The sequence below is a fragment of the Neovison vison genome, chromosome 13 (genome assembly GCF_020171115.1).
Source record: "Neovison vison isolate M4711 chromosome 13, ASM_NN_V1, whole genome shotgun sequence".
Lineage (NCBI taxonomy): Eukaryota > Metazoa > Chordata > Mammalia > Carnivora > Mustelidae > Neogale > Neogale vison.
The window spans coordinates 73,444,273-73,467,093 of record NC_058103.1 but is presented as its reverse complement, the minus strand read 5'-3'; the positions used below and the strand labels follow the sequence as shown (position 1 = coordinate 73,467,093).

The window sequence follows — 22,821 nt, the reverse complement described above, 5'->3', positions numbered from 1 at the left end:
AGGTATGTGAATTTGTGAAAATGCATCAACCTGTACACTTAGGACACATGCACTGTTCCTTTTATATTATACTTGAATAAAAAATTAAAGTTAAGCCAAAATGAGGCCAAAATTGAGCCAAAAATGAAGTTAGCTTAGCATGGTTTATTACTAGTGAATCCATAAGGTGACTAGAGATCTTCCTTTCTTTTCCTCATACACTGCTAACCAGGTTTAACAGATGAGCCTAGAATTTAGACTGGAATCAACTTCAAATTATTTAGTGCAGAATGCTGAGAATCGGGGAGCCTGCTACTCTGCCTACTTGTGATCTCTCTGTCAAATAAATAAAATATTTAAAAAAAAAAAAAAAAAGAATGCTCAGAATCCACCTCTTCCTCAGAAAGCTGGATTATCATTTTTGTGGGCACAATAATGGCCCTGGAACACAGAAGGGTTGGTGTCACCGTGATGCAATGTGAGAAAGACCTGACTAGCCACTGCTAGCTTTGAAGATGAAAGGGGACCAAGAGCCAAGGAATATGGGCCTCCTCTAGAAGCTAGAAAAGGCAAGAAAATGGATTCTTCCCTAGAGAACCCAGAAAGTAGCATGACACTGCTGATATGTTGATTTTAGCCCAATGAGACCCATTTCAGACTTCTACAGGTAAGATAATAAACTTGTGTGTTTTTTAGATTTATTTATTTTAGAGAGAAAGTAAGTAGATGCACACATGGGAATTCAGGGAGGGACAGAGGGAGAGAATCTTCAAGCAAACTCCCCACTGAGCATGGAGCCTGATGCAGGACTTCATCTCAAGACTCATGAGATCCGGGGCGCCTGGGTGGCTCAGTGGGTTAAGCCTCTGCTTTTGGCTCAGGTCATGATCTCAGGGTCCTGGGATCCAGCCCGGCATCAGGCTCTCTGCTCAGCGGGGGGCCTGCTTCCGCCCCACCCCCTCTGTCTGCATCTCTGCCTACTTGTGATCTCTCTCTCTAATAAATAAATAAAATCTAAAAAAAAAAAAAAAAAAAAAAAAAAAACAGACCCATGAGATCCTGACCCCAGCGAAAACCACTTAACTGACTGAACCACCCAGGTGCCCCTAAATTTGTGTTGCTTTACGTAACCGAATTGGTCAGAATTTGTTACAGCAGCAATAGGAAAATTAGTTAATACCTCACTCAACAGCTTTCTTTTCACACCCTTCCTGCTCTTTAAGATCAGGGATATGCCTCATGGGAGAATGCTTGAGCTAGTTATAAATTCTTTCCATTTGTCGGCAAGTGGATAGTTAGGAACACTTAAAGCAATGCCATGCTTTATTACTATCTCCTCAGTTCTCCTGGTCTTCATTTTTTTGTTGGCCTGTTGGATCTGTTTTTTACTGACTCTTTACTAGGTTAGCAATCTTTCTGCTATGTAAAGATAGGGAAACTGGGACTATGGCCTTCTCCTTTCTCTCCACCATCTGTTATTAGAGAACTAACTGCCCTTGCTGTTCTCACTCTGTTTGTTGCTTCTAGAGCTTTTTATCCCCTGCAGTCGGTTCTACAGATCTAGGCTGAAGCTGGGCACCGACCTTCCGGTGTTCTTCTCACAGTTCTGGGTCACTCCTGCATTTAGTCCTCATTATACCACCTCTCACCATCGCTTATGGATCTCGTTTCTAAAAATCTAAGTTTATCAAAAAGCTTCAGTTACCAGTTTGTTCACATGGCTCTCCTCTTCCTAAATAAGAGAATTCTGATAAAATAGGTGAAAATTTCATTCAGAGAAGCTACTGGTCCTTTTTTTTTTTGAGTCCCTAGCTATGAGATTATAAATTGTTTTCCCTGAACTTTTCTGCAATCTCTGCCCAAATTTAGAGTGTATTTCTGAGGAAATACACGATTTCTTCTTCTGGAAGGTACAAACTCTGGGTACGCAGAGTCACTTTCACACAAGAATCCCACATTTCCCCTGGTTATGTTAAATTAATAATACTAAAACAATAGCAACATCCTTATCCTTTAGCGACTCATTCTGAAGCCTTTACAGGTTAAATTGTATAATGTCTTGGATTTGCTTTAAATAATCTAATGGGATAAGGGGGAGTGGTTGGAGTATAGATAAAACAAGGGTGATTCATCATTCATGCTGGTGCTTGAACCCTGGGAGTTCATCACATTATTCACTCTATTTTTGTATGTTTGAACTGTTTTATAATAAACTTTTTTTTAATTATAGAGGTACTGCTTCTAATGGAATGAAAAAGATTTTAGCAAAAAATGCTCAAGGACTTGAGACTTCCATCACTGCCTTATTTTCCCTTTTGTACAAATTTTGTCGTGATTTTTAGGAAAGCACACTATTTCTCCTCCCTGTGATCCGATGGCGGGCAGTTTTTACCTACAATCACATCGTTCCTACTTCTTTTTGCTTTTATCCTCTTGTTCTCTCCACCATGCTTCTTCCCGTAGGATGGGGATTTATTTCCATGCACTACTGCTATAGGAGACCTTCAGGAAAATTCCCCAAGCGGAACTTGAGAGTCTCTGACAGCACCATGTAATAATTCTTCCCCAGGTAGGCGGACAGATTAACAGAGGCTAGTGTCTTTGTTCCCTAAGAGATGGGCCACATAATGGTGAGGCCGGGGGGGGGGGGGGGGGGGGGGGGGGGGGAGAAGAAAGACTTCTATTTGGCTGTAAGAAGAAACCCATCTGCAGGCAGAGAGCCCAAGGCAGCACAGGGTGGGACTGTTCACTGCATTTGTCAGAATGAAAAAACGGGGAAGTAAAATCCTTTGACAGGTCTCTGTGTCTTGGGGAGTACTGAAATTTCCCTCTCACTGCAATCCAAAGAATCAAAACTCGACCTTGCCCAGAGGGAGCAAGCGTCATCTCATTCTACGGCAGATCCTGATACAAGCGAAGCTCTCTCTGACACACCACATCAGTCTCAGCTTTTCTAGGAAACCCGCCATTTCTCAGCAAGGTTTATATGCTTTCCCGGTCCTATTCTAATCAAATAGGAAATTCTTTCCTCCTTGCAAATAAAAGTAAAAAGCAAATGTTTATAGGCCTTATTTAATGTTTACAGAATAGGAGTACAAAAGCATCATTCCCAATCTTCTACCCTGTTTTTCTAAATGCATTACTCAGCAACTTTTCCACCTTTATTCTTCCCTAAAATTCCTCACAGACTCCAGAATACCCAGATTTATACTTTCATCTGTGCATTTTTCTCCTTTCCTCTAAAATTTCAGGTGAAACCTGTATTAAACATCTCTCCCCCAGTCTCTATGAAATCTGCTCTATCCCTTGCCAGAGTTTAGCCTTCTGCTATGTTAGCATTCACAGTCGGGGACTCTGTTCTAGGTTCTCTTTTTGCTTTCATATACCCAGCCTTCAATGGACAGACATGAAGATGCTACCTTCCACTCAGTTCTCTATCTTGAACTTCAAAGTTACCAGAGACATACCTCAGGTATCTCCTGACTGGTGACATCATTCAACCCAAACGACAGCAAGAGGATAGCCATCGGTGGGCTTAACTGACTCGAGCAAGCTTTGCGGTATGTTGCTCCAGGGAAAACCGCGTGTCTCTGCATTAGGCTGGTCTACATATAATCAGAGTCACAGCCTTTGGGGAGCTGCTGAACCTCTTAACTGGTTTGCTCAAGGCCTGCTATATCCAGATGTCTCCAGAATGTTCTATCGCTGTCATTTCCTCAGAACAACCACATGTAAGCTCTCTGAAAAAGCTTCCGGTCTGTTGCCTAACCCTACAAACTTCAAGTCTCTCCTCCCTTTCTCTGCTGTATGGGTTAGGCTACTCTCTACACCTTAAAAAACATTTTTCTTGGGGTGCCTCGGTGGCTCAGTCGTTAAGCTCTTACCTTCCGCTAAGGTCCTAATTCCAGAGTCCTGGATCAGGACCCGCATCAGGTTCCCTGCTCACTGGGAGGCCTGCTTCTCCCTCTCCCATTCCCCCTGCTTGTATTCCCTCTCTCACTATCTCTCTCTCTCTCTGTCAAATAAATAAACTCTTAAACACACACATACACACACACACACACACACACACACATTTTTTTCTTCCTGGCTTCCTTGATGTATTGTTTCCCCCACCCTTCCTAGGTGCTGTTATAGGTCTCAGACAGCAGAAGGTCCTCAAATTCTTTTACCTTTCAGGCTACAGAACCATTCTGCTCACTCAGACGTCATGGGTGAAAGCATGTGGCAAGAAGACAAGCCAAGCATAAACCCTATGGGTCACCAGACCAGAGGCATCCTTCTCTGCCTCCTGGAACTCAGCCAGCATGTCGGTCGCCGTAGCTCTGCACCACTTTGAAGGAGGGAGCAAGCAGGAGGCCCTTCTATTAAGCCACACTATTTGCTCCCTTCTCAAAGCTGGCTAGCCCTTGTCCATCAGCTCCTTCTTGGTTTGCTCATCCCGGTACAGTTCAGGTCCTCAGAAACAGGACCCCAAGCCTGAGTGAGCGTCAGAATCACCCGGGGAATGTTACAGCTTCAGGGCTCCAACCCAGCAGTTCTAAGGCAAGAGGCCTGAGACAGGGTTTCCTGGAGGAGTCTGATGACCTACCTGCTTTGGATGTGCTAGGTAAAGGCACTCACTAAGTGAAATCATGACCTACAGAACCACCTTGAGCAGAACAAGCCCCAGCCCTTCACTTAACGCAGAGCCCCTCTATCCAGGCTGCACAGTGGCATCACTTGACAAGCATTAACGAAGTCCAGGGCTCCAACCTACCCTGGACAAAGAAGTCAGTGACTCTGGGGTAGAGCCCAGGCATGAGCACATTCCTGAAGCTCCCCGCTCCCCCACATAATTCTAAAGGACAGTGCCAACTGAGAACCTTTCTTTCCAAGGCCCCCATCAGTTCTTAGCAGCAACTTTCCCCCAATTCTCATTCTCCAAGCCAATTCCCTTTTTTTTTTTTTTAAGATTTATTTATTTGTCAGAGCGGAGGGAGGGGGAGGGCATGAACATAGGGCACAGCAGAGGGAGAGAGAGAAGGAGGTTCCCTGCTGAGCAGACAGCCCCGACACAGGACTTGATCCCAGGACCCCAGGACCATGATCTGAGCCGAAGGCAGACACTTAACTGACCGAGACACCCAGGCATCCCCAATTCCCATTCTTCTAATCAGCAGTTTGGATTTACTTGGTTGGGGAAACAGGTGGGAGGGGAAGGGGCCATTAGCATTTTTCTAAATTCTGAGCTGATTCCAATGTACAGCCAGGGTGGGGACCCAATGTCCCTAACTTCTTTCCCAGTCCCCTTTAGGTTATCCCCTCAGTCTCTTCTAAGGCAGAGAGAAAGAAAGCAGAAAAAGGAGGAGACCAAGAGTGAACCCCTGAAGAGCCTTGGGAATCAGACCAACAGAGTTCTACGCTCTCACCGCCACTGAGGTTGTGCTAAAGTTTACACTGACCCCGTAACAAAGAACCCTAGGCTCTGACCCCAGCCTGTCTGTTGCTGTGAATATGGGACAGGAAATGTAAGCTTCCTCACCTCCAACCTAAAGTGGCTCTTGAGAAAACTCCTCTGGGAAAGTAATCAGCTTCCAAGGAGAAAGTTCAAAGGGCAAAAATCATTTGGGGGCCCAGCACCTGGCTGTTCCACTTCATTAGCCCCAAGTACATGAAGTCAGTCATCTGGTATCAGAAGGAGCTGCATGGGGACCCATGGCCAAAGCTCTCAGACAAACATGCTGAGATCTGAAGTCCTCTATAGCCCACAGGCAGCTCTGGGAGACTCAGGAGGAGCCATCTGCCCTCCCCTGTGCCCTGCTCTCACAGTCGCCCCAGCCGTCAGCCAAAAGCCCCCAAGAGCCCAAAGCACGCAATGCCCTTCTCGGCCAAGCTGTAGCTGGAGGCCTATCTCCTGTTCATCCATCCAGCGGCCATTTGTCGAAGGACCTGCTCCATGCAAGCCACTAGGGTCAAGCATCAGGGACGTGATGGAGCCACTAGGGTCAAGCGTCAGGGATGTGAAGATTCTGCTTGATCCCTCAAGACCAGCGCTCTGTTCACAGGAGCCTGAAAAGATGTTGCTGGCTGATGGGTAGAGCGTGGACAGACTGCCTGTGAGAACCCAGGACGAAAAATGTCCCATTAGTGAAAAGGGAAGCTGGAGCCAGACTTCTGGACACCCAGCCCCACCTCCGTCAAGAGAAAAGTTCTGTCTCGCCCGCAAAGAGGAAGAAGGTTTTCAGCCCTCCTTTCTGATCTCTGTAAAACTAAAACAGCTCCTAGGTCATCCAAAGACAATGTAGAAAGTATCCGGAAATTAGTAAGACACCTGTGACTGAATTAATAAGATGCACGTGACTGAATTTGCAGCCTGAGAGACCATTTGTGACTGACAATAAAGTGTTAGGTCACTTACATTCTTTTTTTTTTTTTAAGATTTTTTATTTATTTATTTGACAGAGAGAAATCACAAGTAGATGGAGAGGCAGGCAGAGAGAGAGAGAGGGAAGCAGGCTCCCTGCTGAGCAGAGAACCCGATGTGGGACTCGATCCCAGGACCCTGAGATCATGACCTGAGCCGAAGGTAGCAGCTTAACCCACTGAGCCACCCAGGCACCCCAGGTCACTTACATTCTCACCCAGATCATCTAACTTAATCGCACAGAGCAGGCCGACTGTCTTTATCTTATGATAGAGAAAACGGAGGCCACTCAGTCCATCACCACCTCCACAGCCTGTATACATTCCAGAACACTATGTGCCTCCCCATTTGCATGCAAGAATGTGGGATGACGTCTCCCTGGGGTGTTGGGCCTTCTGGCTGCAGAAACTGGACCAATCCTCAAAGAACCCTGAGATTCCAGAATAACTGGCTTCAAGAGGGTCCATCCGCATACCTCTCTGGTTAGGAAAAGTAAACTTTTAAGATTTTATTTATTTGAGATAGAGAGCACAAAGAGAGAGGTCAGTAGGCAGAGGGAGAGGGAGCAACAGACTCCCTGAAGAGCAGGGAGCCCAAAGTGGGGCTCCATCCCAGGACCCTGGGATCAAGACCTGAGCTGAAGGCAGACGCTTACCCAACTGAGCCACCCAGGCGCCCCAACAGTAACCAGGACAGCAAGGTTCCTTCAGAACTCCCAATCATTCATTCATTCATGTGTGGGGCCAGCCAGCACGCACTGAGCATCGGCTGTGCTCCAGGGCCTGTACAGGCCCAGCCCCCAGCCTTCACAGAAAAGTGAATATGGGTAAGAGCTGGGTGCTCTAAAAGTCCATTGTGTGGCACCACATCCAGTCTGGGGCAGTGAAGCAGGTGCAGGTGGGTACCAGGACCACTGTGTTACCTACACTGAGCACACAGAGGCGGGTGCTAGGGCTGGGGGAGGACAGAGGAGAGGACAAATTCCTGGCAGAGAGGACAGCACATGACTCCCCTGACAATGAAATCAGCAATGAGTGAAGTCAGCCATGCGTAGAAAAAAACTTACTTAAGCAATAATCAGTAAATGACTTCAAGGTCTAGTAGCAACACTAGCCTATCCAGGGCTGGAGTTCATCAGCTGTTGAAAAGGAAGACTAGACCTAGAAAAGAACAGTGAGCCACCATGACAGGAGCAGAAACTCCATCTGCTTGAAAAGGCCACCGTTTGAATAGAAAAGGAGGCAAGTATGGCAAAAATGTGAATCACGCCTGTATGAGACAGAGACCCAGTTCTACAGATGAGGAACCGGAGACTAATAAATCTGGCCTGATGCCACCCTCTTCACGACCACACACTGCTGCCTCCTGAAGGGATGAGGGGAACCTCTACACTGGTCAAGGGAGAGAGAGATGCTGACTCAGGGCACCCAAGCATTCCAACCACAGGCCAGAGCTTCTTGTTAAGGATATTTCATCCAACTTTTCCAGAAATACACCCCCAAACCCACCTAAGGCAGACTTAAGTCTTTCCCATAAATTCCTCCCTCAACCTTGATCCCTCCCGCTAACAACCACCCTTCCTGTCTTCAGATTCAGCCTTCTGGATGGTACCTCTCGATTCTCTCCCCTTCTCTCGACTAACAGCCACTCCACCACTCCAACTAAAGACGGCTTTCCTTGACTTCCTGCTTGCCAATTCCAAATGACATTCCATGCCTCATCCTAACAATTCCTCCACAAAGGCTACTTTTGAGCATAAACCCACCACCCTTGGGCACGCTGCCGCTGCTCTGGGCTCCCACATCACCACACTAGCCACACCGCCATAGAATGCTTCATGTAACAGTTTCATCCAGCAACTGGGAGCTACGTGAGAGCAAACTGGGGAACCATCATCCTCGGATCCCGAGGGCCTAGCTCAGAGGTAGGCACATAGCAGACACTCAGATTTCACTGGATAAATGAACAATCTCTCTGGAATCTAACTCTACTACCCTCACTGCCCTGAAATTTCCCTCTCCAGGGTCACAGTGACCTGTTGCTAAATCCAAGCCAACACCCTCCACACCTAGCTTGGCCTCTTAGACTGCACACAGCTGTCTACCAGCTCCTCCTCAAATTGCTCTCTTCTACTCACCGTATCCCATTTCCCCCTTATGTCTCTAGATGCTTCTTCTTTTTGCAGAGTATTTCTCCCTCAATCTTGGCATTCCTGAGAATGCTATCCTAAGCTCTTTCCTTCTTTCTTGCTACAACCTGTCCCAAGATCATCTCATCTGCTGACTTCAATGACCATCTCTACCAGCCCACCTATCGGGATTTCAGATATGTATGAATATCCAACCTCCTATTGGACATCAGAAGGAGCAAACTCAACCTATCCCAAACGGACCCTATCAATTTCTCTCAACCTATTTCTCCTCCAGTCTTACTCCCTGTAACTGGCAGCTCCATCCGTCCGGTTGCCTGAGCCAGAAACCTGGCCATCTTATCCTCCTCAGCTTCTACCCATATCTAATTAGTAGCCAAGTCTTAAATCAGTCTCCTCTTCTCTCATCCCATGACTCTAATCCAAGCCACCATCACTGGGATCATGGTAGCAGCTTCCAAACTGGTCTCCCTGCTTTTTTGCAAACAGAAGTTGGAATAACTTTTTGTTAAATACTTTATTTATTTGACAGAGAGCACAAGCAGCGGGGAGGCAGAAGGCGAAGGCAAAGCAAGCTCCGTGCAGAGCAGGGGGAGCCCAATATGGGGCTCGATCCCAGGACCCTGAGATCATGACCCAAGCCAAAGGCAGTCGCTCAACCAACTGAGCCACCCAGGCTCTCTGGAATAACCTTTCTAGAAGCCACAAATTCAGGATGCATGGGAGGCTCAGTCAGTTAAGCCTCTGCCATCACTCAGTTCATGAACCCAGGGTCCTGGGATGGAGTCCCACACTGGGCTCCTTGCTCAGCAGGGAGTCTGCTTCTCCCTCTGCCTGCTGCACCCCCTGCTTGTGCTCTTTCTCTTGCTTACCCACAAATAAATAAAATATTAAAAAACAAAAAAAAAATAATTAAAAAATAAAAATCACAAATTCTAAGATCTAAATCACAAATGATGCAAGTCACTCTTCTGTTTTACAACCTAAAAAGGTTTTTCATTGCCTTAGGAGAAAGCCGACCAAACTCCTTAATATGGTCTGTGCAACAGATTGTATCTTCCAAAGTTGTCTCAACAAGATCTCCCAACCCATACACTTTTCATACACTGTGACTTTAACACTCTGACCATCCAGAGATAGGGGCTGTGCCTCTTCTCTCAGGAATGGGTGGTCTTCTGTGAATGTTTCCACCTACAGGGCACAGCAGGAGGCACGCCCTGTGATTTCAGAGGCTAGGTCATAAAAGGTAGTGTCACTTCTCCTTCCGTTGCTGACATACTCATTCTTGAAGTCTTCGGCTGCCAAGTAAAGAGTTTGATTGCTCTGGGGCTGCCATTATGTGAGGAAACTCAACACAGTCCACAGGCAGAGAGACTCCATGGAAAGACACACCCAGCACAACTTGAAGAGAAAAAGATGCCCAGCTAGTGCCCAACTTCTTCAGCACCTCCTTGCTCTAGCTCCTGCCACCATCTGACTACAGCCACATAAGACCCCGAGCCAGCAGCACTGCCCCACTTAGCCCTCCCATATTCCTGAGCTACAGAAACCATAAAAGAATAAAATGGCTGTGGGGCACCTGGCTAGCTCAGATGGTAGAACACGTGACTCTGAACCTCTGTGTTGTGAGTTCAAGCCCCACTCTGGGTATGGAGATATTACTTTAAAAATGAATGAATGAATGAAATGGCTGTTAGTCTATGCCACTAAGTTTTAAGTGGTTTGTTATATAACAATAATAATTAGAACGTTTTATAAAGCCCTGAACAACCTGTCCTACCATTTCCACCTACCTCTCTGCAAACCAGCTCTCAACATTTCCTACCTTAAACTCAATATTTTTTTTTTTAAGATTTTATTTGTTCGACAGAGAAAGACACAGTGGGAGGGTCAGAGGAAGAGGAAGAAGCAGGCTCCCCACTGAGCAGGGAGCCAGATGCAGGGCTCGATCCCAGGACCCTGAGATCATGACCTGAGCCCAAGGCAGAGGCTTAACCCACTGTACCACCTAGGCGCCCCCCGCCTTAAACTCAATATTGAAGCCCACCCTGAACTCCTTTATTGAAAAAAGTCTCAAAAATGTTCTTCTTGGGGCGCCTGGGTGCCTCAGTGGGTTAAGCCTCTGCGTTCAGCTCAGGTAATGATCTCCGGGTCCTGGGATTCTGCAACAGGCTCTCTGCTCAGCAGGGAGCCTGCTTCTCCCTCTCTCTCTGCCTACTTGTGATCTGTCAAATAAATTAAATCTCTAAAAAAAAAATTCTTCTTGTCTTCAAATTTTCATACATTCTGTTCTTCCTACCTGAGATGCTCCTCTACCCTATCTACTCTTGGTTAATTCATCATTCATGTAGGTGTCAGCTTAAACTTCCTTATGAAGAGTTTCTAAACTCCACGGCTAGCATAGGTCTCCTCCTGTGGCCCCCTGTGCCTAAGGAATCAAAACACTCATCATAATCCACTGTAATCTTGTATTGGGCTGCCCATACTGCCCCACCCCCAGTGTGCTCATGCACACACACATACACACACACACACACACACACACCCCAAGAGCTCCATAAAGACAAAGGGTAGTGCTGGGAAAAGGAACATCCAACAGTCAGAAGCACTTGCCAATTTCTGGCCCCATCTCCTTCCTGAGCTCCGAATGGGCAAATCCACCGACTATCCTACAAATAAATTTCAAACTCAACATGATTCCATCTTCCCCACCCCTGGTGATGGTGATGCCACCACCTACCAATCGCCCAAACCAGAAACCCCAGTTCATTCAAGCAATCTTTATCAAGCTCCTCTCTTTGTTTCTTTGCTGGGGATACAGGGGCTCCTGAGACAGGCTCAGCCCCTGCAGCTCAGGATTTACAGGCTGCTGAATATTTCCCTCCTCACCTACCTCTCTCCCACACTGGACATCCAAATGAGTATTATTGGTTATACTGATTATGCCTTCTAATCTGCTCCCCTCCCTCTCCTTTCCTGGAGACATCACCTCCTAAGCAAGTCACACTCCCACTCCACAGCTCTAGTTCAGGCTTTTGTCACTTCCTGCCTGGATTGCCACAGAGCTTCCTAATCTGTGTCTCTGCCACCAGCCTCGCTCTGATGTCCCACCGCAGCTACACTGTTCCCCTGCTTAAAACCCCTCAGTCGCTCCTCAGAGGCTTTAGGGTAAAACCTAAACTCCCTAGGAACATTTATTTGCCTCATGTTCTAGCCCCTTGCCTCCCTTTGTCCCCTCACATCCCCACAATCGCCCCCACACACCCCACACCCCATACTTTTTCTCCCCTTTGTGCTTTACACTGCCTGTCCTTTCCATCCCTGTGCTGAGAATGTCCTTGAGGCTTCATTCAACAATTTTACTGAGTACCCAGCAGATCAGGCACTGTTCTAGATGCCCAAGAATCAGCAGTGAGCAAAACAAAGCACTTATTCTTGTGGGGTTTACATTCTAGTGGGAAAGACAGACAATAAGCAAGTAAATATTTAATGTCAGGTGGTAACAAGGGCTATAAAGGAAAACAAAACAGGATGGGAAACTGAGAGGCACCACTTTAGACAGGCTGAGTCTCTGGTGAGGTAATATCTATACAAAGACATGAATGGAGCGGGGGCTGGGGGTAGGCTCCGAGGGTATCTGGGGAAAGAGCCTTCCCAGCAGAAGGAACGACAAAGTACAAAACCACTGAAGCAGCAACAGGCCAGGCAAAGTGGAAGAAAAACAAGAGGGCTGGTGTAGCTGGAACAGAGAGAGGCCAGAGAAAAGAGAGAGGGAGCAGGCCTCACGGGCTGTGCGAGCGGGCACTCCAACCACGCCAGGCCTCCATTTCATCCTTCACTGCTGCAAGCAGACATCTCCTGAGGAAGGCATTCTCCATGCCCTCCCAGCACTGTCTGACCATAGATCATAGGTTTCACTGACGACTTTTGCCGATCTCCACCACCACACCATGAGTTCCCTGCTCTACCTCTCAGCTCCACATTCTCTACGGAGCCCGTCACATTCGGTAAATTTTTCTCCCATGATCAAAACTTTCTTCCTTTGTTCTGATTCCATGCCCTGCAAGCAATTCCCTGATGACTCGATAGATTTCCTAAGGGCTATGGTGTTAGGAAGCCTGGAGAGCAAATACACACCACCTGGTCATTAGAAATTCCACATGTACGCTCACCTCTGTATGGTCATAGACTGGCATCATCGTTTGCCATCAGTTTCTTTTTTAGGTAAGCAGGACTCCGTGGATGGGAAAATGACCAACTCTGGGTCGTGAAGACCCAAGGAAGGCACTGCTCAGGGAAGGGCCCCATACGCAGCCCAGCAGATGCCCAATGCCCCTCTGCTCATCGCTTGGCTCACCTTCCCTGTTTCAGATGGAGGCCCCATCGCTGCCCACCTGTCCAAGCCTCAACCCCTAGCATCACCTCTGAGAGCTCCCCCACTCACCCCCATCCTGAAGTCCTAGAAATTCCACCTTGTAACTATTTCCTTATCCATCCCCCATCTCTGGTCCAAAGGCCTTGCCCACAGCGCAGGCCTCACTATCCTTCATGTGGACTCAGGTTTCAGCTCGCTGAACCTGTCTGCCCACCTTCTCACACTTGCCAAAAACACTCCACGTGGCCACCAGAGTTCTCCCAAGTTATTCCGATTTTGCTTCCCTTCTTACAACCAACAGCGCCCCCCTGCCCCCCACTGACTTTCTATATAAAGTCTAACCTGTTTAGGCACTGTATAAACCAGTCCTGGAGATGGCCCTGGGCAACATTTCCAGTCTCCACCTTCTCACCGGCTCCCATCCTGCATTCCAGCCATACCAACCACTGGGAATTCCCTGAACATTCTATGCCTTTCTGCACCTCCACACCTTTTCACATGCAGTTCCTTCTGTGAAAACTGTTGCAGGAGACAGCTGCGGATCTTTCCAAAATTGTTTAGACATCATGGTCTCTGTGAGGTTTTCCTAAGCTCTCTTCCCCACAGGAAGAAAGCTGTCCTGCTCACTCCCATGGCGCCTCTATCCCCACACTTACTATACTGCGCGACAATTATTGGTCAACGTATCTGTCTCCCACCTCAACTAGTTCTTGGATGGCAAGAGCCACACCTTTTTCTTCTTTGTTTCCCAGCACTAGGTGGAATATCCAGCACATAGCAGACCCTAAATGTGTCCTGAATGAAGGAATGTTCTGTAGTAAATCCCTTCTCTTGCTGAATTTGAAGATTTAGCCTCAGTCCTTACTTTGTGTGTAAACTGCTGGCATATATTTGACAACTCTAGCAGAGTGACAAGTGCACCAAACCTATGTTTGAGGGAGGGCTCGGTACATACTAGTGTAACATTGATGATTATTACGTTTAAAATTACTCTCTTTCTTGGCTGCTTCTAGGCCTACCTCCTGGCTTTCTCCTGAATGGCTCCGATTAGATAAACGACATACCACTGCATAGGTGGTACATGGGCAGAACGTCCTCCCAGGTCCCTGTACCTGTACCTGACATGTACTGGGAGCTCATTAGACAATGGCTGGAGGAAGAAACTCATGAATCGTATGTCCCTAATTCTTTCTTACAATCTTGGCTGCCCTTCTGAACCTTCTTCCAGATCTCTAAGTTCCCCGGAAGTTATTAAAGACAGAACAAAGTCCTAGAAGCAGCTGAGAGAGAGTCATTTCAAACACAATCCTCACCAATACTTTGGACTTGAGTCATGATTTATGGTTTTCACTGAATCTCACTTCATCACAGCAGCCTGGAATACAATAGTAACTGCATCTCACCAAGGGTCACACAGGTCTTGAGCCCAGCCACAAACACAAGTCTGGTGCACTTGTCATTCTACCAGAGTTGTGTCCAATATATGCCATAAACCTGCGCACACAACTGTATCTTTCATTAACGAAGAGCTCTGCAGACTAATCATAACCATGGCTACTCTGTGCGTCTTCTTACAAGGGTGTACCAGAGTTTGAGGACATCTCTGTTCCCCAGGTAGATGCAGCAAATTAAAAGGGGGTGACTGACAGAGGTAGCCGTGATGCCAAAAGCCAGGAGCAGCTGTCAGGTGACAGCCGTTTTGACACAGATCAAAACCATAAAGAAGGAAACCTGATGAACTCAAGTTAGGCCAGCGCTCTGAAGCCACTAAGACAACACACCACGTCACCTCAGTGGCCTGGGAAGCCCTCACAGTGATACAAGAATTGAGATGTGCAATGGTGACTCTGAGTCATCAAAAGAAATGTCAAGTTAGGAAGGCAAGCAGACATATCATTGGTCTTAAAAGAGGCTGTGACAAACATGATTAACATAATAGGATCCTAGGGCTTAAAGGGATGTAGCCATCTTGGAAATTTTACTTAGATGGAATAATCCTTACACCACACAAGATATGTACTGCATACCCACATCTGAGGGCACTTCAAGCCTGACAGATCTAAAATTAGTTTCACCAGTAAGTCAACCTACCAGATCATCTGTAGATGATGCAAGAGAAATTACAGAACACATTTAGGACCTCAAGGGAGAAACTCCTTCTTGTAACAGAGGCAGTGCCTTCCACCCTCCCTGACTGTTCCCACGCAGGACAAACATCCCCCTACACGAGGATACACAAAGAGGAGTCCAAGCCACGCACACATGGACACACAAAGCACGGGGGTGCCCTACAGAGACACCCACACTCCACAACAGTAAAAGCAGGGAGACTGGGGGAAGCTGAGGAGTAAGACGAAGCAGTGGAAAAACCGGAGGCTGGCTGGATAGAGCTGATCCAGGGAGCATCTGCAGCCAGTACCACAGGACTGCACCCCACAGCTGCTGCTGCCGGGTAGTCACTCTTTGAAATGACAGCAGCTCTGACCTTCCACACAGTCGCGGCACGGAAAGGGTCTCCAAGGTTTCAGGCAAGGAGGGCCAGAACAGAGGCACCCGAGGGATGTGGCTACAGAGGATCAGCCTCTCAGTCCCTCCAGTGTGGCTTTGCTGACTATACGGGCTTACACGCATTATTTATGAGACACAGCAAAAGTCAAGGGAGACTGAAAGAATCTAGACCACAGGGCACCTGGGTGGCTCAGTCGGTTAAGCATCTGCCTTCTGCTCAGGTCATGATCTCAGGGTTCCGGGATCGAATCCCACATCTGGCTCCCTACCTCTCCCTATTCCTGTCCCTCTGATAAATAAATAAAATCTTAGGGAGGAAAAAAAAAAAAAGGCAGGAGAGGACAGCTCCTCTCTGGGGCAGACCGTCCGGCTCTGGGCAGGTAGCAGGAGCCCTGGAAACGCCCTGTCCTAGGCCCAGCTAGCTCAGAGGCGCACTCTGCTTCTCCTGGCTCCGCTGGTGTCTACACAGCCTAAGGCTTGCCGCCTTCTGAAATGGCCGAACAGTTGGACCAGACTGTTGAGTATTACACCCTGGAAGGGAACCAGAAGCACAACCACAGCAAGAGAATCTGGCTGATTCTGGGGAAGAACCGTTAAGGGAACAAGTCCAAGGGGACGCTACCGAAAGTTCTGAGAATGTGGGGTACCCTACAGATGCTAGGGAACATCCAAAACGTACATCATTGGGCAACTTTACCCGGATGACAGAGCAACCAAGCCTTCGGAAAACTCTCCTTACTACTGCTGATTCCAGTTCCAGCTGGTGGACCCAGCTACGTGATCCCAGCCCTCTCAGCACCGGCGGTAGTTCTCATGGGTCACCTCTCCACAGCGGAAGATGAAACACATTCTCAAAAGCCAAAGAAAGAAAAGACTGCTTTGGACCAGGGAGGAAGAAGCCAATGTGAACCGCTTCAACTGACAGAAACCTTCACCTAAAAAATAACTTTAATATACCTGTTTCCCTTTTCTAAGAACGCTTCTGTACTTTCTACTCCTAAACTCTTAGAATGTGCCTTTTGATCATCAATTTTTTTAATGTTCCAGCTCTACATAATATACTTATTGTAGGCATGATCGTTCAAAAATATATCTGGCTTTTAAGAGAAAAAAAAGGAATCTAGCCCACAGAAAAACTCCTATAAATGCAACAGGATATTCACCGAAGCATTATCTGTACAACGGAAAAACCAGAACCAACGTTAAGTGGCCACTAACAGAGGACTGATTTGCTATGAAACATAGCCCTGAAATTACATGGAAGCTATGAAGCTTTTTTTAAAAACAGTAGATCTCTAAGTAGAAAATGTCACTGGTAAATTCGCAGAAAAAAGCAAAAACTGTAGGATTATATGTTTATTATGACCCCCCCCTTTTTTTTTAATTTATTTGAGAGAGAGAGAGAAAGCACAAGAAGTGGAGGGTCAGGGGGAGAAGCAGACTCCCTGCTGAGCAGGGAGCCCAATGTGGGACTCGATCCGGGGACTCCAGGATCATTACCTGAGCCGAAGGCAGTCACTTAACCAACTGAGCCACCCAGGTGCCCCTATGATCCTATTTTTTAAAAAATCAGAACAAAACTACACTTCTTGAGGGGCGCCTGGGTGATCAGTCAGATAAGCATCTGGTTCTTGGTCTATAGCTATGGTCTTGATCTCAGGGTCATGAGTTCAAGCCCCACACTGGGCTCCATGCTGGGCATGGAGTCTACTAATTAATTAATCAGTCAGTCAAAAGAAACTAAAACACTACTTTTTTTTTTCTTTTTTCTTTTTTTTTCTTTTTTTAAGATTTTACTTAGGGGGCGCCTGGGTGGCTCAGTCATTAAGTGTCTGCCTTCGGGTTGGCTCATTTATTATAAATAAATAAGATCTTTTAAAAAAAAGATTCTCCTGTCAAAATCTTTTTTAAAAATTTTAAAAATAAAGATTTTTCTGTCAAATAAATAAAATCTTTTTAAAAAATTAAGATTTTACTTATTTATTTGATAAACACACACACACAGAGAAAGGAAACACCAGCAGGGAGAGTGGGAGAGGAAGAAGCAGACTTCCAGCCCAGCTGGGAGCCCGATCCGGGCTCAATCCCAGAACCCCAGGACCACAACTTGAGCCAAAGGCAGATGACCAACGACTGAGCCATGCAGGCGCCCCAAAAACACTACACTTCTTAAAGGAACAAGAAAAAGTCACAAATGGCCTACAAACTGCTAATGGGCCTCACATGGGAAAACAGGGGAAAGGTAAATTGTTCTTTGCTGTTTTGCTTGTTTTTACACATTGCTACCATCTGAATTTTCACAGGAACCATACACGAATGTAAAAAGAATAAGAGGGGGCACCTGGCTGACTCAGCTGGTAGAACATTCAACTCTGGATCTCTACCCCATTGGGGGACAGAGATGACTTAAAAGTAAACTCTTTAAAAATACTACTAAAATAAAAACAACAAGAGCGTTTGTCAGGAGCATTCCCTTCCAGCTCCTTCTCCCTGGGCTCACATTCCCGCCTCTGCCCAGGTGCTCCAGCCCACACCTCCTGTCCCGGCCCCACTCACAGATGCAGGCAGCGGCCAGCAAGCGCCCGGCAGCATACGGGGCGAAGCAGCTCGGGAAGACAGGCTGCACCATGTAGTTGGCAAAGGTGATGGCAATGATGGCCTGGCTGGTGGGCTCGATGATGAGGAGCGAGGTCCAGAGTCGGATGAAAGCAAGGAATCCCCCGAAGGCCTCGAGGATGTAGGCATAGCTGGCCCCAGATTTCTTAATGGTGGTGCCCAATTCCGCATAACAAAGGGCCCCAAAAACGGAGAAGAGGCCCCCGACAGCCCAGATGACCAGGGAGAGGCCGAAGGAGGCACTGTACATGAGGACACCCTTGGGGGAGACAAAGATGCCCGAGCCAATCATGTTCCCCACAATGAGGCACACGCCATTGAGCAGCGAGATCTCCTTCTTCAGCGTTACCTGCTCAGACCCTGGGCTGGCTTCATCGGCTGAAGGGGGGCCATCCCCCTCCCGCTGGGAGGCCACTTCATACTTAACGCCCTCGGCCATGGCAGAGAAGCAAGCCGTCACCAGCTTCTTGGCATCACCTTCTAAGGAAGAAAATATACATCAGGGGCTGGCGATTACGTAGAACTCTTGCCCACAGTAGTCGATATGGGCAATGCCCGCCCCCACCCTGCTGAAGCTCAGAGAGCTCTCTCTGGCCTCCCACCTCCCATTAGCCTCCTCTTCTCCAGCTGGCTCATTAAAATAACCCCAACTTAAATTGTTAAGTGAAGGCCCTCACTTCCTAGAGAGAAAACAGCTGTTTCTCCTCATTAGGCTGGGGCTGCCCACCAGATTTACAGAAGAGAAAACTAAATCCTGGTTCTATCGGAGTCTGCTGTGATAAAAGGCAAGTTGGCAGTTCCCGGGTATAACCATCATGATCTGAATCTGCGTTTTTCGGCCTCACCCCCAAACAGGCTGTCTTCCTTCTAATTTCGGCCTCACCTGTCACCTGTGCGAAGCTGCAAAGTGAGCAACCAGCCTTGCAAGCAGCCTTTCTTGGTTCTCCTCACAAACTTCTTTCCCCCTTCCCCCCAAGGCCACCGGCTCTAGCAAACCTAAAGAGAGGCCCTGGGGACCTCTTGCTGGAAACCTACAACCCTCCCCCTGCTCAGGGAGCCACTCTTAACCACCCTTAGGTGAAGTCGGCAGCCCAAGCAGTACCAAGCAGTACCGGCAACCCCCCCAACCCACCCTGGAAGAAAGACGACAGATTAGTCTCTTTCCCTTGCTTTTCCTTCCCAGACCTCTTTCCCCCGCCCTGGTCTTCCAGGCCTCCTGCTGTCAACTTCCTCACATTAACAGAGACACATCACCCAAAAGATTATGAATGAGAGAAGGGTGATCCAAAGGGACAGCCCAACCCCGAGGTGACTAGAGGCAGCTGATGACGGCTCCCCACCCAGGAGCTGCAGCTGGAGAGTCGGCACCCAAAGCTGCAATGGCACCCAAAGACGCAAAGCCTAGGCGAGGAAGCCGCTGAAGTGCCCGCAGGTGCCAGCCCCACCCGAGCAGCAGGGAGGAGAGAGAGAGGCCCTCGGGCCCAGCCAGGGGAGAGGTCTATCGCCAGAGGCCCCAGGTGAGGAAGTCGTTGGTCAAGGCAGAACAGCACAGCAGGTGGGCCAGGTGGGCCAGGCGGAGGGGAATGGGGGAGGAGGGAAGCACACTCACACCCTGGGCCCGGGTTCTAGCAGGTTCCCCTGGGCGGCAGCCACAAAGACACGGCCTCTGGCAACTGTGGCCTGACCGCTCCTCCTCTTCAGCCAGCAGTAAAAGGAAAGGCCAGGCGAATGCTTATGGATTTAAATCAAATCGAGAAGTCAAGATGGGTGGAGGGGGAGAGGGAGGAGGAGAGGAGGGTTAAGCAACTGAGTCCAAGGTTCATGGGCCCTTCACATCTGCGAAAGGGGCAGCTAGGAGCTCCTGGCTCAGCACTTTCCGTGATAAGAAGGCACTCTCTCAGGAATCTCCTTTGTCAGCGCTGCTGCTCGGGACTGACGGCCCAGAAGAAAGAACGGTCGCTGGGTGCGATTTCTGCACTGGGAAGCTGGCCCTCAGGCGATAAGCAGAGGACTGGGCTGGCGGCTGAGAAGGAACAACCCTCCGTACTCCCGGCCCCACCCTAGCCCCGCTCCCCTCTCACCGCCCTAGGAGAAAGGCTGGGAGGTGGCAAGGGTGCCACGAAGGCCTGTTGCTGTGCTGAGATTAGAGGAAGTGTAAGTGCAGTCCCCACAGTCGGTGGCCTCGTGACGGGTGTCCTAAGAGAGGAACTCTGCACACTTCCCCTCAGCTGCCCCCAAATTTGAGCCATGACCCCAAGGCTGAGCGTCCAGCTATGTACAAGGTCAAGAAATGAGATTCAAACGCCTGGCTGCATCCCCTCCCTACTCCTGTGTCCTTTCATCCTCAAAGTAAACCATCAATTCCTATAAACACCTTCACCACATACAAGTTCAGTTCAATTTCCTAAACATACGGAGAAATAAGATTTCACTGAGCTATCCTGGACAGACATGCCCGGAACAGGCAGAGAAAGTTAAGCATTTTTTTGGAAATCACATATTCTATCTTCAATCTGGTATTCTGGGTCTCTTTCACCAACAGAAATACATCCTATCCATTCCGAAATCTGTCAGTCCCTTCCCACACTCCTCTAACCCTACAACCTGAGAATGAAGTTCTAAAAATCCCCCAGGGGTAGTGGGCTTATATCTACCCTACATCTTTGCATTAAAGACCCTTGATTTTTTTTTTTTTTTAACAGAGAGGCATATCCTGGTGTCAGCCTTCCCAGAGATCATACTTCTCCCAAGCCATCCTCACAAATATCTGGAAATCCCTCCAGAGGAACCTGTACGTGTCTTCCAGCTGCCTCCCTCCATGCTCCTATGATAGCTGTCTTTTAAGGAGCACTTACCCGGTGCCAGACATACCACTAAGCACCCAAATGCCTTATCTCAGCCAACCTTGTCTGCGACCCAGTGCCAGGATGCCAAACTAGCGAGGGAGGTGGGGAAGCTCTCCAGCAGAGAGCTGGAAAAAACGGCCGGGTGCTATATCCCCCCTGCGCACACAGCTCCCACCCGCTCCGACCTGCTCAGACCTGCCCCACCACCCGGCCTAGGCCTCAGACAAGAAAACACTTCAGATGGCTCCCTCCTGAATTACCTGGGGGTGGGTGTGATTAGATTAAACAAAAAGCCTCTGCCATCCTTGAGCCTGCAGGCTAGGCTCAAGACTCGAAAAAAGCCAGTCCATCTCCTTCCCGGCTGCTCCTCCCCTTTCTCATCCGTCTGCAGGGATGAGAGGCAATCACCCAAGTCCTCTTGGCGGCGACGCTATTGCTAGGGTGCCCACTGCTTAGCAAACAAAAACACACGGAAACACATCATCCCGCCTGCCATTTTAAGACCACATTTACTGGCACCAAGGGGTGGACGGATGTCCTAATGGAACATAAAAGCAAGAAATGAAGGATGGACAAGGGAAGGGGAACCCGCGGGGAGGGTGGGGAAGAAGCGTGCAGGGTTCAGTCCCCCGCTGCGGGAAAGCGAAGTCCTCATCAGGGAATCTTGAGACGGAAACCCACAGGGAGGGGGAGGGGTGGGGCGGGGGAGGGCTGTGAAACCCACACTACAGCAGACAGCACACCCTCGCGGCCTCTCCAGGAAGTGCTGCCAGTGGAATCTCCCTAGCCTGCCCAGTCTACACAAACGACAGAGGCGGTTGTCCTTCAGAGAAAAGATGCGCCCTCCTTCCCCAACCACGGCTTAGCACCGGAGGCTGTGGGCAGGAAGGCACCGTCTTTGGCAGCTCACGTTCCTCCCGGAGACTCTGACCCTCAGGCAATGCTTCCACCATTCAGGCAGCCTGGGACCAGGAGGACCTCTCCCAGGGGACTCTCCCACCACAGGCTTTACAGGAGAAACTTGTAGAGTCTGGAACCCTAGAAGATAGGAGCATTCCTGATACACAGAACCCCGTCTTCTTCCTGCCTGAGGTGCATTCAACTCTGAGGACCTAGTGGAGGTTACAGGACAACACACTCAACCTACAGCCTATGGGTGAAGTTTCAGATTCAGGGGTTCAAGGAACACAGGCACAGGGCGCCCAATGTGCCATGCCCAGCACAACAGCCACTGAAGCCCCTGCCCCCAAACCCACCCGTGAATGGCAACGCCAAAGCATACTTCCTCCAGGAACCAGCCCGCAGTCCAGGGTCTTGGCTGCTGGGTCAAGCTCAAGTGCTAAATGTGAGAAGCCACTTTACCCCCAACATACCCCATATCCTGCCTTCCTAGCTCCAACTGGCCTGTGCTGCCTTCCCTAACAACAGAAACAGAAAACACTTACACACTGTGGTTCAGCTGGATGCCTCCATCACCCCAAGCTGGAAGCTCAGCTCCTCCCTCCCCAGTTCTCCATTTGTTTTTCTATATTCCACTGTGGCTACGATAGTCCCTTTTAAAAAATAAAGTGAAACAAGAAATTGTTTACTCCTGTGGCCAGGGCTCCCATTAGCGTAGGGCTGAAGCTTCTGGGCAGAGGGCTCTGCCTGGGGAGGGCCGGGACTAGGACCGGGACCGAGACACAACAGGCTCTTGGGTCTCCAGTGAGCCAGTTTTCAGGACACTCACTACATCCTTCTCCAGCACTTCCCCTCTCACCCATAGTCCCTCCTCTCCCACCTCTTACCTGTCCCGTGACCTTTGGGCAGGTGCGAGGAGGAGGGGCTACCAGCACGCTGGGGGCGGGGTGGGGAAGGTGCTAGGAAGGGAAGCCAGCTAAGGCTCGAGCAGCAGCGGCTGTTGACTCCTGGAGCAGAAAAGGCAGAGGGTGACGGGGACCGA

The 22,821-nt window shown here is 48.7% G+C and overlaps 1 protein-coding gene and 1 pseudogene across 5 annotated transcripts in view; one reads left to right on the top strand and one right to left on the bottom strand.

The window, feature by feature from the left end:
• The window catches only part of SLC7A7 (solute carrier family 7 member 7), a 34,744-nt gene extending 12,380 nt beyond the window's left edge, over window positions 1-22,364 (bottom strand). Inside the window, exons 1-2 of one of the 5 annotated variants that reach the window (XM_044230029.1) lie at window positions 22,325-22,364; window positions 17,974-18,513 (exon numbers count right to left, since the gene is read on the bottom strand). In XM_044230029.1, coding sequence (XP_044085964.1) covers window positions 17,974-18,472 — 499 coding nt within the window. In that variant the 5' untranslated portion in view covers window positions 18,473-18,513; window positions 22,325-22,364. Of the gene's footprint in view, window positions 1-17,973; window positions 18,514-18,916; window positions 18,967-19,373; window positions 19,393-19,642; window positions 20,053-22,324 lie in introns of those variants that run through there. The other 4 variants (XM_044230027.1, XM_044230028.1, XM_044230031.1 and 1 more) reach the window with 4 other exon arrangements.
• LOC122894017 lies at window positions 15,910-16,356 on the top strand (annotated as a pseudogene).
• Window positions 22,365-22,821: the final 457 nt, after the last annotated feature.